This window comes from Ischnura elegans, chromosome 3, assembly GCF_921293095.1.
Source record: "Ischnura elegans chromosome 3, ioIscEleg1.1, whole genome shotgun sequence".
NCBI classification, from domain to species: domain Eukaryota; kingdom Metazoa; phylum Arthropoda; class Insecta; order Odonata; family Coenagrionidae; genus Ischnura; species Ischnura elegans.
In genome coordinates, this window is record NC_060248.1 from 42,854,258 (window position 1) to 42,872,811 (window position 18,554).

The 18,554-nt window shown below is 40.1% G+C and overlaps 1 protein-coding gene across 1 annotated transcript; it reads left to right on the forward strand.

The window, feature by feature from the left end:
* Positions 1-1,385: 1,385 nt before the first annotated feature.
* LOC124155173 (protein ANTAGONIST OF LIKE HETEROCHROMATIN PROTEIN 1-like) lies at positions 1,386-4,225 on the forward strand. Its single transcript, XM_046528889.1, has 2 exons — positions 1,386-1,893; positions 3,361-4,225. The coding sequence occupies exons 1-2, from the start codon at positions 1,580-1,582 to the stop codon at positions 4,223-4,225; spliced, it is 1,179 nt and encodes a 392-aa protein (XP_046384845.1). The 5' UTR covers positions 1,386-1,579.
* Positions 4,226-18,554: the final 14,329 nt, after the last annotated feature.

An 18,554-nucleotide genomic window follows, 5' to 3' on the forward strand; every position in this document is an offset into this window, starting at 1 on the left:
CCCGGAAAGCCAAACTTCTGTGGTTCGATTCCCAATCCAGGGGAATTTTTCCTCATTTTAATTCATGTATATCCTTCTCGGTCCTGGTGCATTGTATACAATTCATCGACGTTTGAATTTTTCTCCGCTTGGCTAAGTGAAAAGTCGTTATTGAAACTAGTTCCGTGCGTCCTGACAGATGACAGAATAGGAGAAAGCATCATACCAACCTCACGTCTACTTATATCTACATAATACCTTGCGAGCCACCTCTAGGGTGTTTGGCAGGGGGGTGATCAATCATCAGCATTCCCACATGCACACCACAGGGTCCAAAAAGCGTTACGCATACTAACAAATTTTACTACCACATGCTGTTAGAAATAATAATAAAACTCAGAAACATCCATTAAGGTATACATAAAGTAGTAGGCTACACTACAAGTCATCTAATTTATTTGTGAGTTCTAACGCTGCCGTTGTTATCTCCTATTGATCGTGGAAAAAAAGACACTCTGAATCTGTCTGTTCAGCAGTCTATCTCTCTTATTTTATTTATCTGACCTGAATTAGCTAATTCTGCCTCGTTAGACCCCATTTAGAATACGCTGCCAGTGTTTGGGACCATCATGAAAAAGGCTTAATGACAGAGTTAAAACGCGTGCAAAGAAGAGCTGTCAGGCACGTGAAAGGTCGTAACGATAGTCTTGTTAGTGTAGCTGACCTCTTAGATAAACTCGGATGGGAATCTCTGTCAGACCGTAGATTGAAAAATAGACTAAACATTTTAGATAAATTCAAGAGCAGTGTCTTTTCTAACGAAGTTAACCATATCTTACGGACGCCAACATACTACGGAAGATCAGATCATATAAATAAAATAAGAGAGATAGATTGTAGAACAGACAACTTCAGAATGCCTTTTTTTCCACGATCAATAAGAGATTATAACGTCAGCGTTAGAACTCATAAACAGATTATATGGCTTGTAATGTAACCTACTAACTTATGTAAAACTGAATGCAAGTTTCTGAGTTTTTTATTATGTCTAACAACGTATGGTAGCATAATTTGTTAGTATGCGTGACGTTTTTTGGACCGTGTGGTGTGCATATGGGAGTCCAGTTGCATGCTCCATACTGGTGATTGATCACCCCCCGCAAAACACCCTAGAGGTGGATCGTAGGGTATTTTGTAGATGTAGATGCAAATCTTCCGTAGTATGTTGGCGAATGTATTTTGGCGGCTTGCATATTAGCACGTAGACGTGGTAGAGTGATGTGGGTAAAGCAAGAGCTCAGGGAAGTGTAGGCGTGATCGGCAGGAAAAAAAAGAGCCGTGAAAATAAGTCACGATGAAGTGGGAGTCGGTGAAGACGGAGAGAGGGACAGTTAGCACCCTTAGGGTGCTCGCATAGTGAAGAGGTAAGAGGTGGAGGTGGAGGTAGAGGTAGAGGTGGAGATGGAGGTGGAGGTAGAGGTAGTATCGCATAGTAAAGAGGTTTGCGCACGCAGCTTTCCTACAGCCTCGAAAACAAGCCAGTCTTCCACAGTGTGGCATCCAGTGTACAAGTTATTTGGTTAGTAGTAACATTTTTTAAATGTTTAGCGATAGCAGTGATGACAGTGACGAAATGTCGTCAGCATGTAAGTGGTGGCTGATTGATACTTCTAGTAATCGCGACTTCAGTGCTCATCCAATTAATCAAGTGCGACAAGATCTGGGAGAATATCACCATCTGTTTTCCCAAATAAAAGAATACCCAGACAAATTCCAGGAGTGCATGAGGATGTCACCTGAAACGTTTTCATACATTTGCGCCAATGTGTCACCAAAGCTGGATAATTGCAGAAAATACTGTAACCTCCATATTAACCCTATCTGCTCTGAAGAACAGATTGTGGTAACAATAAGGTAAGATTAGTAATTAATCATTCAGTATAAAAGTATATTATATATAATAATCAAGTCATGAATTTATTGTTGATTTCAAACAGTTAAATACTTGTTCGGTGTTAAGTAATACAATTCTTAGTTCAAGGTGAAGAAATACACTATTTAATAGTTACACTAAGGATAGTTGGAAAGTGATAAATTAGATTACATTATACAAATAAGGATAACCTATTTATTTGAAAATACTTTGTTACATGTTAGTAAATTTCTGGACATTGTGTTGTTCCTCAATATATGGTGATGTTAGCGGAGTCGGTGTATGAGAGGAAGTGTGGGCAAAGGAGCTGGTTGTGAGGGTAGTACTCATACCGGTGACTCATGGCAGGGTTTGAGGGACGGTTCTTGTACGATGGTTCCTGTTCCGGTGAATAAGCCATGTCGAATAATTATTCTTGAACTTTCATCCGGAACATCATTTTTTTCCTTGGGTCCAACGTATTTACATGTGGTAGTAGAGAGTTAAAAAAAACCCACATCTTCGTCATTCTTGTTAACTTCATCCACTTTGTTCATTTTTAATTTCAGTTTTTCTTTCTCGATATTTACTAATTCTTGGCCAATTTTTGCCTGATTTGTTAATCGTTTTTTGTACCCTGTTCTGGTGTACTCCTCCGTGGTTCTCTTAGATGTAAGTGTAGGTGTAGGCGACGAATTGTTGCTTCCACTTTGATTAGGTGTGCCCGGAATGTCAATTTGTGTAAGTTCACGATCCCCTTCTTCGTTATCCATCACGGAAAGGCTATCCATCTGCTCCTCAACGAAATCGTCGTTCAGTTGCCCTTCGTAAAAGTTAGTGTCGTTCGACAAATCAGTCAGGTTCCCTGTTGATTTCCTCGGAACGAATTGGTACAGGAGGAAAAGCATAGAATCAAAACATTTCCACGATGATGTTGACTCTAGAGCTGCATCTCCGGATCTAGGAGTTTTGCTATATTGCTTCCGGAATTCATCTCGCAGATTTTTCCAGATTAGCTTCACATCTTTATCTGAAATACAAAATAAAACTCATGGCATATTGAAGAATTGAATATAGGTGACAACTTGTACACATAAGAAAGACCTGTAAGCTATTCTTCCATAAGGAATACACAGTAACAGAAATTATTAATTAATTAATTTAAATAAATAAATAAATCTTCTAATGCCTCATCGTAAGCCGACATAGGGTTTATCATGAAGAAAAGTACATTAAATTATATTTCTATCTAGTAATGTCTTAAGTTTTATTACCACATCTGCAATGATTTCGGAGATCTTGAGGTGTTCCGCGACACAATTGACACCCTGTGAATGTATACACATATTACCAAAACATATCAATAGTTTATTGATTAGTCTATCGACAATAGGATATTTATAATAACTGCTGTATTATGTTTTGATTGTGTTGATATAAATATACTGCATTGAGTTGTTCTATTGCAGGTATTTGGCAACTGGAAGCAGTTATAAGACTCTTGGGTTTTCATTCCGGATGGGGGATAATACAGTGGGAAAAATTGTGAGGAATGTATGCAAACTACTATGGGGCACCTTTCAACCAAAGCATATGCCCATTCCGACAATTTCAGATTTTGAAACTGTGGCTAGGAGGTTTGAAGAAGTTTGGAAATTTCCAAACTGCATTGGTGCCATCGATGGGAAACACTGCAAAATAAAATGTCCAGCGCTTTCTGGGTCCATGTACTTCAATTACAAAAAAACATTTTCGATCGTTCTGCAAGGAGTGGCAGATGACCACTACAAATTTCTATTTGTTGATGCAGGTGGTTATGGCAAGCAAAGTGATGGGGGCATTTTCAAAGCATCGGATTTGGTTAAGTTGTTGGAACGGAAGGAACTAAACGTTCCAGGTGAAAAATGTTTGCCCCGAAGTGATGTTAAGGTGCCCCATGTTTTTATTGCGGATGAGGCGTATCCTTTGTGGGAATATTTGATGAAGCCGTTCTCACAAAAAACAGTTGGTGAAGCTGAGGATGTGTACAACACCCGGCTGTCTAGTGCCAGAAAGACAATTGAATGTGCGTTTGGCATTTTATATGCTAAATGGCGGATTTTAAGTGGGTGTATTGAAACATCCCCGGAAAGTGCAGACCAACAAATAAAGGCTGCGTGCATTCTTCACAATATCATAATTGATAAAGATGGCTGGATTCCAAGTGTGTCCGACATCCCGCCTGTCCCTCCCGAAGCCAATCTACAACCTTTGGGGAGATCCAGAAATTCCGCTTCAAACCGTGCGAAAGAAGTCAGAAATTGCTTTAAGGCATACTTTGGGAATAATATATAAAAACTGAAGGAAATTGAAAGTAAAAATGGTTTTTTAACAAAAATAATGATCTTGGACCCTAACTTTTTGTATTGATTTGTTTATATTAACCTATTGCAATCATTCTTTTTGTACATATGTTACAGTACATTCAAGTGTTTGCATGAAAATGAAGTGCCACTGTCTAAATATTTATTATGTTATAGACTCAGGCCTTTTACTTATACGGTATTTCAAAGTAGATAATGTAAGGATTATAAAATAGTTACATCACCATATATAGTATAGTTTTAAAATACCCTCGTCCCAGGAAATTTGCTAATATATTAGGTTTCCAGCTTCGACTATTGAAAAGTTTGTAGGGCTTATTTTTTAAGACAAATCTCATGTTGTATTGACTTATTTGTTTATTTTTTGCTTACAAATAACCCCGTACAGTGTCGGACAGCCAGAGCTGGACACCCTGTATAATTTAGTCTAGACATACCTGTACAGTTCAATTCGGCTTCTACAGCCTTCCCTTCTTTGTCTAACACGTGACGGTTGTGGTGGTGTTTGTTTCTTTTGTCCCACAGAGCTGGACGACTTTGCGCTGCGATAATTATTTCCTCCTTCATTTCACTACTACTGCCGTTCACAGTTATTAAGAAAAACTAACCAACACTATAAAAACTTTTTAAAATACAGAACCGTAGGCATACGTAGTCGCGTACTGTGTCGGAGTATCGCCCAGTGGAATAGGGTAGCGGTTGGGGAGGGGTAGAGTGGTAGGGGGGCCTGGAACGCACCAATTACGGAGAAGCCTCCCGATGAACCTCGCGGTACACCGCTCGAAAAGACAAACTCGTTTGTCTTTGAAAGCGGTCCCGCGCTACCTCCTGGTGAACCGCGAGGTACACCTCTACCTCGACCTGCTCACTATGCGCGCGCCCATAACACACAATGTATTTGTGTTACCTCGAGGTACCGCGACCTCTACCTCTACCTCCACCTCCACCTCTTACCTCTTCACTATGCGAGCACCCTTACTCATGAGGAGGGAATGGGGAGCGGGCAGGGGGGGGGGGGAAGGAGGCCGAAGGAGTGACTCAACAGCCAGCGGCCAGTGGTGCGACACTCTTCCCTTCAACTGGGTGAGACAATCGCTGGGAATCTCTTGAGCAACAGCGGCGAGAGTGAGGGAGAAAGATAAAAGAGAGGAGGGAATCGCTGGGCGGCGCGGAGGGAAGGAACGCCACCGCGACGGGACTAAAAAAGGCACCGTCACGTAACTGCGTTCGTACATGTTTATTTTTTCTTCGGTTGTTTTTTACGGCTGAAGATAAGAGTATGCGGTAAACATAAACACAGGGAGTTATTCGTCCCCCCCAAACAAACGTAAAATGCTAATGGAGACTTGAATACCACGTTCGCATACTTATGGTGATCGATTCCAGATCTCCAGTGTTATTCTAGTTTTTTCTTAGCCATTGGGTATCATAGTGGATAAATAAATAAATAACCGATTTTCACATCTAGAATTAAAGTCCACCCTGGAAGCTACATAAATCACATGGAGTGATGAAGGTGAGGATGGAGGCTGTTACCAAATATCAGTGATCACCCTGCCAATGATCACCCTGCTAGGCTAATTTTCGGCTTAAAAATCGATGGATGTTCATTAGAGTAAAAAAATGTCTTATGAATGCACTGAAAAAAAACGTAAAAATTTCTACAGGGAACATGAGAAAAGAGAAAGAAATGGAATATTGTTGGCACCAATAACGATGTAACATGTATTACATTGAAAGCTGGGCATAAAACATCCAGGGGGTGGTTTGTTGGGTCTCATATAGATCAGAACAGAATTTTTTAAATCTTGCGCATTACACTTGGGTAAAACGTTAGGGTAACATTAAACCTTATTGGACATTAAGGGCGTAGAGATCGCATGAGGTTATATTCAAAATGCCAATATCTGCGGTAGAAAAATACTCGTAAAGGGGAATAGATAGATAAAGAGGACAAGGTGTCCCTAATCTTTCACCTTCATGGAAAAGTAAATTGGTGTTAAAATAAGATTAATGTAAAAATCAATACTCATCCCTGCGCAGATGACAGAAGAGGTTACCCTCGAGAATAGCTTGGAAAATTATCGGATTACATTAACAACTAGGAATTGGATGTAACAAACGTGAAGAAATATAAGTAACAAAATTTTTGACAAAACGAAATACATCACTCACATCACGGACATCCAACAAAGTGGCCAAGTGGAAATATGAAATGCAAACAAATTGGTACATTACCTTTAACCGTAACCATATATTCCGGCAGACGAAATTTCTTTTCCCACGGTGGGACAAAGGGTATGGACGAGCGGAATTCGTCCTCCTTTTCTTCCTTCCACTTCGTCGACTCGCCTGGTTCCCATGGACACGCCCTCCCTAGCAAATGAAAACGTAAAATGTTAATCTCCATTAGGAAACTGTTGAAACGAGAACAAGTCGCGTTCAAAAATCGGCCCACATTCCTAATTTAGCGGAAACATCTTCATTTGCAGGGAATTCAGCAGGCCCGTTTATTTTTATTTCGGCCAGAGGCGAGAGAATTCCAAGGAAATACCATCAATGCCCTAGACTCCATTCAAACTCCAGGACAAACATGAAGACCCCTTGTTCCGTCTAGGATAAGTACTGATTGCGTAGGTTTCTACTAGCAAGTACCGGGTGATAATATTTTGAGGAAATGAGATAATTCGGAGTGATTACAATTATTTGCAAACAACTTCGAAAATTCTGCAGGAATATCATTAATCAGTCTAGTTTCAACCATTGCTTTGGTAAATGCACTATGTTACTTAAATGTAGGCCGGTATAAGAAAATTATATAAAGTTACTGTTTCAATTTTTTTCTGCTATTATGATATGAAGACGTGGCTCTGGAGTCAGCCATCGTGAAAAAACAAGTTAAATACTTAAATCAAGGCGGAAAGCATTTGAGAAATAAAAAGTGAAGAGTAACGACTATTTTCATCGTGTGAAGTCCAAAAAATGTCCAGTAAAGCGATGGACTTGAGTTGGCTATTCTTCTATCAAACAGTCCATCAAATGTTGATGTCAGTAAATGCAATTAAATCTATGCTTGGAATGAAATGGCAGCCTACACATTTTGTCATGATGTGCATGTTTAATGAATTAATGAATTTATTATGCCTTTTGCGGTGAATTATTTCTTTGAAAAATAGTGTAATTAACGCATTAGCGCGCGGATGTGAGGAATGGCGCAGCAGCCATCAGTGAGAAAAGACTAAAATCAAAATCACCGTAAATAACTGGAACCAAAGATACGGCCTGATTGTGTCCACGTCTTCAAAGAGTTTTGGCGAACAATGAGGTGAAATCCGAAGCATTCGCATTCACACCTTTAACAATACATGTTTCTTTACCTAAACAAATAGGGTTTTGTGAGGGTTAAAATGTGAGGATCAATGCACTGATTCCGTTATCTTAATACACTTATTAGATCATAAGTGATGAGCACTCCACTATTAAAAAATATACATTTACACTCTCAGGTAAGATAAATGCAAGGGCTAAGAGGACAACAGAAATAAGTGACGGAATCTGGGAAGTCTAAGTAGCCCAAAAAAATGCAGGTTTTCAGTTAACATCCCAACTTGCATTTTTTAGGGGTGATTATATTATTTGACGGAAACTTTATCAAATATGTATCATGACTCAATTTAAGAAATTGAGCAGCCAATCCTTATTCTGAGTGAAAATGATAAAACTAGGTTAATTTACGCAAACTTTGATACCACTCCACCAGTTTCTTAGATCAAAGATCTGATGCTTTCCCGGCGTATGCTGCTAGTGAAGGCTGTTCGGGTGCTCCACCGGCTAATAACCTAACAAAGACGATCACATTCCGAAAAACGACATTCAGCCCTGAGGATGGAGAACGACTCGTACCCCGAAACGTCGGCAGCCATGAAGGAGATTACCCGTTGGAGCACCCGCACAGCCTTCACTACCAGTTTCTTAGATATATTTCATCTATCGTCAAACGAGGTTTTTATTCATTATCATTAAATGACAAAAATACCGTCAAGATTCCTCGCTGACCATCAAATTTGACGAGTGAATACACGAGAGGAAAATAAATGTGCATGCTATTAATGTGTACCCCATTTGTGTACGTCTATTTTGTAAAGACTAGAGTTGAAAAGTGGCAATCTTATTCGAATAAAAATATTTCATTCTCATGCATTTGCTTTATTTGATACACAGATTTTTGATGATTTATACGGGAACTTCATATTTGACAAAGTTTTAGTGTTTGACATCTCATCAAAATAGTCACAGTCTATATAGGCGTAACAACGAGCAATGATGACTAACAACTTTTAGTGTGTTTCTCTTCGACGGTGACAAAAATTTCGGGAAATTATCGCCTAAGTTCATTGTTTGAAGATCGGTCACGCGTCCCTCATTATTGAGACTGACCGCGGGCGAACGGGTAACAAAGGAAGGAGCTGTCCGCGGCTCATTTGTTTCTGGATGTCGCAACGCCACTCTAAAAAGGACTGCCGGTAGAATAGGGGCTAAAGAGATTTTTCTCCCGCTTCAACAGACAGCCCGACAAAAAATGGAAGAATTCCCACGCTCTAGTGTGTCCCTCCCTGAAGGCGATGACGGCGGCCTAATTCCCGCGGTATTGGCCACACGCTAAACAAGATGATGCCTCGTCAATCGTCTGCGTTTCCTCTTTCCTTTAGTGTCACTAAAGAAGATGGCGCAAATGAATCTGGGGTCAAACTCGTGATTGGTACTTAGCGGTCCCTAGTGCTCGCATTCCCCCGAAAACATGGGAAACTTCCAAAAAGAAAGAGCTTCGTAGAAAGCCGTTGCTGCTCTTGTGATTTCCAAGTGGTGCTCACTTGGGAGGAAGTACATAAGCCTTAACGATTGCAAAAAAAATGCGATATCAAATCTTTTAGGCATTTTTGACCAAAATCTTATGATCTTGGGTTTAGAGACACATTTGAACCAATAGCTAAGAGAGAAAAAACATTAGCTATCAACTACCACCATAAATTTAAGGCTACCACTACATATCGAGAGATCCATAATTGCTACGGCAAGACCTTACATTGAGGTGAGAATATACCCGCAGATGATTTTTTTCTTATAGGTGTGATCTTAATATCCATGCAATTTTTTTCTTTGCTCTCACAGTTTTCCATACCTACATCGAAGAACTCTTACTCAGAAGAAAACCAAAAAAGAAGAAAAATGAAATGATTTGCATTGCTTATCTAGCTAAGTAAAATTTTGATAAATAATAGCACAGAGTCAACGTAAAATTTAATGTATTAATAACTATTGATAACAGAGTTAGATAGCATTAAGTGATGGAATGCACTGAATCATATAATATTCCCCCTAAAACGTCACATAATGTAAATACTGAAACTGGAAACCGGACAAAGTCACTATCAACGGTATACTGAAGTATATTTGCGTGGGAATTAAATGTATGAGGTACCTCAGTCATATCCCTTTTTCTTAGTTAAACAGGGTCGGTAATACTTCCTTGACGATTCAAATCATGTAAGATACTTAAATAAAGTGAATTATAATCATAGATAAAGCATGGATTACATGTTACACAGATGGCATGTTTGAATATTTTTACTAAGTACTATGTAAGCTGTAGAAAAGTCAAAAGAGAAATATTTCTTTGAAAAATCTAAATTGCCCCAATATTTCCTTCAGCCGAAGGAGTAAATAATTTTTAATAAAGTTTTGCCAGTTGTATGCAAATGTAGACACAATCTGGCAAAGCATTTCACACATCTATTTCAATTGGTGATGCTAATATTTTTATTGCATGTTTTATCGTATTTCCGCATTCATCACTACTACAAACTTATAAGAAGCCGAAACATGTTCCCCTTTAGAATTATACCCCAAGAACGGGCTCGATTCCTTAAATTATCCGCGGCTTTGCACTATTAATTAAAGACTTAAAATTTGAAAATACCTAAAACAAGTCCATAATATAACTAGAGCGGCAAAAATGTTTTCATGAAACAAGAACATTCGAGTCAGGATGAAATATTTCCCAACTAGCATTTATCATGACCGGTATTTCGTCTCCCTCCGCGGGAAGCAACAGAGCCAGCGAGAAGGAAAAGAGAGAGAGAATGAATGATGAGAGGGGAGAGAAGACTAATTGAGATGGTGGACGATATGCGGTGAAATGGGTGGAAGAAATAGAAGAGGGGGAGAGATATACAAGAGGGGATGGGGGTACGCAGGTGTGTCCGCTGCTTCAAACACAGCCACCCCAACTCAAACTTGTTAGTCCGTCGAAACATGAACAGAAGGTCCGGGATATGAGGCAGGAGGAAATTGTTGAGGATGGCCTCAACAGTCTAGACAGGGCAGTTGACGGAATGAACTTGGATCGTTGGTTGTTTGGGAAAGCCAAGGACAACTGACATCACTGCTGCCAGCACGTTCGCTGCTGAGCAACGCTTGAAATGATTGATTCAAAAATAAACTTTGTTATATTCCACACAGAATTTTAAAAAAATATTCTTCCGGTTCCGAGTTTTTCAGGTCATTATCAAGAGGTAAAAGAACTTCGATATTGACCTGACTTTATTTTACCTGAAAAAAACCAGAACCTTTATTTGTCCTGAAAAGGTCGAAACCGGTGGAGTTTTTTTTTAATAAATACTGCGTGGAATATAACTAAGTTTTTTAAATCTATCATATCATCATTCTACGTAGTGAACTCACAAACCATTTATTTGAAACGATTTAAGGTTTGAGAGAAACATTTACGAATCCCATTAAAGATTATTTTGAGATATTAAATTTTCAATAATATTTTCTGAATAAAAAGAAAAAAATATCAAAATCATAAAATATACCTCATTTTACTATGAAAGTGATGATTTTAACTAATCCTTCTACAAGAATATAAAATAAGACGGCCAGATTGCTCTTCGCCTCTAATAAAGTTCCATCATTTATTTAAAAAACAAGAAATTTATGTGCGGCTCGTCTTATAAGACGTCTCACCGTTCCTTGGCATTGTGTAGAATAAGGCATTGCCAAACTCACTGTAATAAACTAAGAATCCATTCCATGGGCGTGCCCAAATTCCTTATCCTGATAATCGATTATATTTCGTCTATTACAGTATTTGTGAGCAGAGGAAAAACTATATTTTTTATGCCATTAAGTGCCAAAATCTTGAATTACGGAAACAATAAACATGAAATCCCCTAAATTTAATCCGAATAATTTGTCAAACGAACATTCCTATTCACAGAGTAAAACTGGCCCCGATTATGACAACGAATCATGCACATACGATATCTTTATCTCTAAAGTAATAGGAAGTAAGGAAATATAACTTTTTTCTAAGGGGTATTGAGCGTTTAGTGCTCCCAATGAGACGTAAACACGGTTGTGTATCGGTGAATATATAGAGCCAGCTTCAGCAATACGACTTCCTTTCGATACTGTGACTCACAGTCCGTGAGTCGCATAAAAAGACAAGTAAAAACCAAAACAATAATAGGGTAGTTTCCTTCGTCCAAGAAAACGAAAGGCATTGATTGAGATTCGTTACCCACCATTTGTGTATTCATAATATACAAATTATTTGGTTTTAGAATTACCAGTTTAGACGAATGGCAATAGCCAATTTAAACAGCATTTGAAAAATGCCAGATTGGCGCCCATGGGATGCCACTTCACGTGACGTCACAGGGACATATTTTCTATTCGAGTAGATAGGCACGCATGAGGCACGGACTTCATGGAAACATCTCTTTATAATCAACTATTAAAACGGCCTATGGTCGGAAAGTTTCCTTCGTTTGATAAGGTATTAATAATCCTTATTTAAGTCAGGCGCTACCTCCTAGCAGGGTACTCTGCTACCTTCTAGCAGCCTGCATCGCAGCGGTGCACAATATCCTCGTCCCAAGGTCACCTCACACGGCGAAAGCGGGAACCAGAATGACGTCACATGGGCTTTTCCCAGCATTAATCCTTAGCCGTCGCGTTTTCGCGCTCTTGAAAATTTTCACTTTTCAATTAATCGCAAAAAATAGATATCGTCATTTAAAATCTGAAAGCGTGAAATTTGTACTCCAGGAGTAATAATCTTTCGATTTGGGCAATAAAAAAATAATAGGAAACCACCCTATTCCCCTGCATCGGATCCGGTAGCTTATACTGCACCATCTTTGAACAAGGTTTTTCGAAATACCTCTATGGCCAAATGAATGATGTGGCATCAAAACGATGCACGCATGCTCTATTGGCCATGTAGGTTGTGGAGAGTTGTCGGTAGGTGGGTCGCAATGCTGGCAGGTTTATTTCACATGTCCGAAAGGGAGGAGGGGAGCTGACAAACAGTAGGAGCGGGTAACAACCCTTTCCCACGGACGGGAAGGAGACGTCGGTCCCATTAATGGAATGACAAGGATTTAATATATAATTTCCGTATAAGCCGAGATATTTATCTCTCCACCTTAAATAAAGAATCCACGACGTCTCGGATACTTTGTAAGCGATGTTATGAGGAAGCGCAGGTGAAGAAAACGATTTGATGGTGCATCACCATCGCTGCATGCACTTTGGGGAACATAATAATCCGGAGGAAATTCATATATTCGTAAGTGACAAGTGGATAAGCAATGTAAGCCGACGCATGACTTCAAGGTTTTGAGTGCAAAAGGATTATGTCAGGATAAAATCCACCCCTGAACAGTCATACTTTACATTACATGCATGAAAGGAATTCGATTATAGGATTAGCAAATTAATAACAACTGTACATCTGGATCAAAATACTACCCTGTATGAGGCCTCTATTAGCGAGAGGAGGTGTTTTTAGTTTAGGACAATTTTTGTTTAGACACCATCTGTTAATCTGCACAAAAATACAAAAAAGTGAGGAACGCGTTGTGAACGGTGGCAGTCAATATGTAGTGAGTATGCATAAATATTTTTGATTATTGCCATAAGGATTTTTGAGGAATCAGCATCGAACGCATTATAGCATATAACAGCCATTAAGTTTATTTTGTATATACATTCGGTCATTTAAAAACTCGGAAAACCATCTCTGGAAGACAAAGCCAAAATGCTGCGCGGTGCCTGCATATGATTGAATAGAAAAGCAGAGATTCTAGTATGCCAAATATATTTAATGAACGGGATAGAGGAATTACTAACAAATTTTATACACCGGCGTACAGATAGCGTTACCCGGATGTTAAGCGGATTAGGCTGAGAGCCGCAGGAGACTCGGAGGCTGCGCGCTGGGCTTGGATTGCTTGAACAATTGAGAATATCTTTAAGAGCGACACAGAGAACATATTAGAGCCACACTATATTTCCAGATCCGGCAGAAACGATAAATTAAAGGAGATGTTTTGCCGAACGGATAGATATGGGAATTCGTTTTCCCCCGAACCATAAAGGACTTTAATAAATGCAAGTCCTCTTTCCTTAGAGCACTTCCTTTTTACGTAAGAACGGCTGGTGTCTTAACACCCCCTGCCACACGCATTTTAGGCGGCTTGCGGGGTACAATGTAGCTGTAGAAACAATTGTATCAAAAAAAGCAATAATAATAATAAAAAATTAATGTTTCTTCTTGAGTTCAAAACCTCAAGTATTATTCAGTATTTAAGTTTTATCTTCACACAATAAACACTACAGACGACAACAGTTCATATGCGCACGTCACCATTTGTACTTCTACTATCTGACTGGTTGAGGTGAGATTGGCTCACCGGTACAGTTTTAACGTTCGCGTTTTCGGCGTTGCCAGTAAGTGAAACTCTGGAGCTCTGTCGAGCTCTTTTTGTCTGTGAAACGCAGTACTCTTGATTGAATACGAAGAATTGATGCGCTGAGATTTCAAGACAGCCAGTTACGTAATAGGTTGAAACTAAAGTGAGGAGATCATCGCAGAGATTCCAGCTTCTCTATTATACAACGCCACTAACAATGAATTTTTAGGAACAACTTCTATTTATGAACATTTAGAAACAAATTTTGTAGAGCTCCGATGTTATTGATGGATGCAAATGACTAAATCCGATGAAACTGATACAATATAATGTCTGGGACTATATCCACGTGTATGTTTATATACTTAGTATGAAATGAGTTTTCACTGCAGTTGGGTTGTTGGGAGAGCTACAAAATCAATAGATTATAAAAATAAATAAAAATCAGCAGCATCGAAGGGAACGATTTGATGAAGGCATAGCGTTTAGGCTAAGCCCTGGAGCTCTAGCGAACTCTTTTCACCGTGGATCGCGGTATTAAGAGATTCAGGGACGAATCGAAACAGGATCGAAAAAAATCGAAGGGGGTGGAAGTAGAGGAGGTGGGGAAAATATCCGATCGACGGTTTGTTGTAGTAAGGGGAGAGCAACTTGAAATCGAAGAGCGAGGGGGGATGAGATGGAAATATTGTCGCGATGTTGACCTTTAAAAAGCTGAGGGTAGGCATAGGGGAGGGGAGCGGACTTTCCGTCGAAAAGATATGCCTGAAGAGATGATGATGATGATGTGCATGGAAAGATCTTTACATTAAGTGGGGGACTAGTTGATGGGGTGAGAGAGAGATGTGGGAACATGAGAGGGATGGGTGGACACGTGTGCATGCATAACACATACTCCACACACACTAACATATATATAAGAGAACACAACAGGAAGCGACTGCGAAATGTCAGATGGGGTCTTTTCGCTCCCCCTGGGGAAATGATGGAGCCAGTCCACCTAACAACTTGGTACCACAACATCACTCCCCCTCCCTTACCATACAAGCCCCCCCCCCCCCCAAGCAGCATTCACAGCCACCCTATGCTATAGTCACCTTACCAACAGGTTTTGTGAGCCGCCCCTCTATTCGTTGTGCGCGATCCATTGTTGGTGGCTGCGCTGCAGGAGTGTGGACCAATTAAGGGGAGATTGCTGAGAGGGGGGCGGAGATCAAGCGAAGGTCGTGCCGGAAGCGTTTCGGACGGAACGTGGCGACGAAAGTGATGGTTGACTGACAAGGGCTATTGGAGCGGGATGGATCAAATGACGAAAATAATTTGATAATAGGGAAAAACGCGCAATGCTTCGTCAAGTAAATGAATCGTTCGCCTACACGTAATGGGGATTCTGAGTAAATAAATCCATACATTAGTTCCATATCCATGCATAGCAAAGACGATCACCTTATCATACCTCATATCAATTAATTAAAGCAGGCATAAGATGATTCGAAAATTAACTAACCTCATTCAAGGGTTCGAAATGTTTTCCAATAGCATCATGGCGTGATAAAGTTCAGATGGAAAAACTAAATAACCGTTATCTTCTTTATCCCAAAATCACTCTTAAGATAGTTCAGGTGGACACTTACCCATTTACAGTATATATCGCGCGGAGTAAAAATGCTCCAGCCCAAAAATATTATATTAACCAGGGTAAGCAATAACAGCCCCACGTTGAGACTGGATGCTGCGATCGTATTATCAACCACCAACGCAACGGGTCCATTTTTACAAGATCAATTCTCTTTCAAGAAATGACAATTATAGATAACTTTACAATTAATTCCGGAAAAAAGCCTCGAGATGCGCTGTCATTGACACTTGCTGCGCCAAATAACAGATCAAACGCGTTCCAATCCACGAAAGTGCTCTTGTTCCAAAGCTAGAGAGCGCATTTGAAGAGCTAAAAAGTTTAAGTAGCAAATAACGCAGAGTAGGATAGGTTACAAGAAAAGATAACACAAAGCCTTAACCGCCTGAAATAGTGGAGGTGTAGCAAATTACATCTCCATTTCGAGGAATGCCAGACCACCTTCCCCATAACTCTCATGAATTTTGAACGCGAATTTGTAAGCATCTGCTATCTCCCTAAACTTTGAAAAATAAACGCAAAACTCTAAAAGAGTACACTTTTCTTCAACTAGTTTGTGTCAGTTCTCATCCAGATATTTTCCCGCCCGGGAATGAACTAAAAGAGAACCATTCCTACCCTTGAAAGATAATTTTTCCAGCGATATTTTCCGAATCAGTTTCGGCAAGTTTCAAACGCGCAGATTCACTCAACTCTGAAAGGCTGACCTTAGATTACTGTGGCATTGGAAACATTGCCGGAGAAAAAGGACATTGAATAAAAAAATTCGCATTCAACTGTGATATCTCTCTTTCTCCCTATTTCCCTCGCCTTCAATCCGACAGTTTTTTTTTCATTTCCTTTGCAGTGGTAGTCATCGTCACCATTCCGAAACGATCGCTTCTTTTCCCCGATTCGGAACGCGGATCCCTAGAGTGGCGCCGCGCCCTTTACAAAGCCAACCAACCTCTCCCTCCTTCCCCTTTCCCTCTCGGTTTGCCCTTCAATCCCCCCCCCCCCTGCCCTGAGAGCGACAAACGCCAGCCCCACCCCCTCTGCGCCGTCGCCACAATATCCGCAGCCTCCCCATTATGTGCGGCCCGTGGACCGTGGTGACACGGATGAGGGGCGTTGGACGACAGGAGGGACTCAGAGGGCGGTGGAGGGGGGAGGAGGAATCAGTGAATGGAATAGGGTGTGGAGGACTGAGGGAGATAGAGCAGGATTCTGGAACTGGTGACGAACTACAATAATAGGGAGGGGAGAACAGGTTGCCGAATGGATAAACTACTGTAGTAGGTGCGCACAGGTTGACCATCTTTCTTAAGGCCGTTTTACACGGTACACGAAATTACGCAATATGACGTACGTGCGAAGGCGCAATCAAAATTGCGTCGTGTAAAGCGGTGAATTGCTAGAACACATGCGAGAATGCGTGGATGCGAGACGGCAAAGTAGCCCCTGTTCTAATTTCGTTCATGCATTCGCGCAATTCCGCGCCATTTTAGAAAGTAATGCAGCTCTAACCTGCGCAATTCCGTGCCCCGTGTAAAACGGCCTTTACTGACGGAATGGAAAAGCAGATGTGTGGACAAGGATTTGATTCTTTCCCGGCGAGTGGTGGTTATGAATGTCTCTTGGGCTTCCCGCCGGTTTAGGCACTCCATTTATGCCGACGCTTCAATGAAATACTTTTAAATTGTCCTTAGAGCTGGTTGATACCGCGTGCTCCGGTCGCGAGGTTACTTATAATCTGATTGAGTTGAGGCCAGTTCACTTGCTGAGATCTTTAAGGTTAAAAATGATCCCCTCAGTCAACTAGATTTAACAAAATAACTGCAAGGGGCAAAGAGAGAGCTGTTGTCAGCTTTTTCTAGGAATAGGCTGGTAGCAACTCGAGGCTACGTCCTTGACTTGAAAAATTACGATCGGATACCTGACACAGAAAACATCAACTTGAAACTGCATTTCATTTCCAGGTCCGAAAGTAACGATACGATAAGAAAGAAATTTCTCTGAACAGACAATTATAAGAAATCATTTTCCCTCGAACAATGTAATTGGCCATTTGAAAAATATTAAGTATCAAATTTCAAAGGTCAATAAAAAATAAATAATTATTTTGAACTCCACGGTAGATTGTACCGCAGATGAGAAAATAAAAATCCGGGAACCGACCAAAACACGCTTAAGATGTGAATCTCTGAAGGATGACAGGGTGGGAAGTGGCGGATTCGATGCAGTAGATAAAGCATCACGAATAAAAGCCACGTCAAATAACAAAGTAAATGTTGGATTCAAATGAAACTGTAACGTTGCTGACCTCTTCCATTCTTTGTTTCCGTAAAATTGAAATCACCAGGACCTAATGGGTCCATTCTATTTATGACAGTATATGTCGTGACAATATTCAATATTTACATCTCATGCTTTTATGCAGCTAATTTCCACTTTTCCACCCAAAGAACGAGCAAATGTTATCTATCCCTTATCATTTATCTAACTTTTTATCAATTTTAAATAATTTTTATACGTATATTCCCTACCACTCCAATCTCTTTTCATTAAATCTATTTGTTATTTTTTCCTTTTCCTCGATAACTAATATTCCTCCCCTGAAATATATTTCTTCATCCCAGACTTCCTTTTGTCGTACACCTTCCAATCAATTTATCTTCTCTCGGATAATCAATAAACAAGAAAGCAATATCGAGCAACAAGAAAATGTATAATTCGGAAAGCTAGATTACACGTTATTAAGTGGAACACCACAACTTCAATAGTTAACTTTCATTAATACATAAGTCATCGTGTACTTTATGAAGTAACTTTTGCTCAACCAATCGGAAAACTTGTGAGTTGCACCATTGCTTTCTCTCCGACATTTTCTCTGTGATCTCATTGTGATTGTTATCGTCACAACA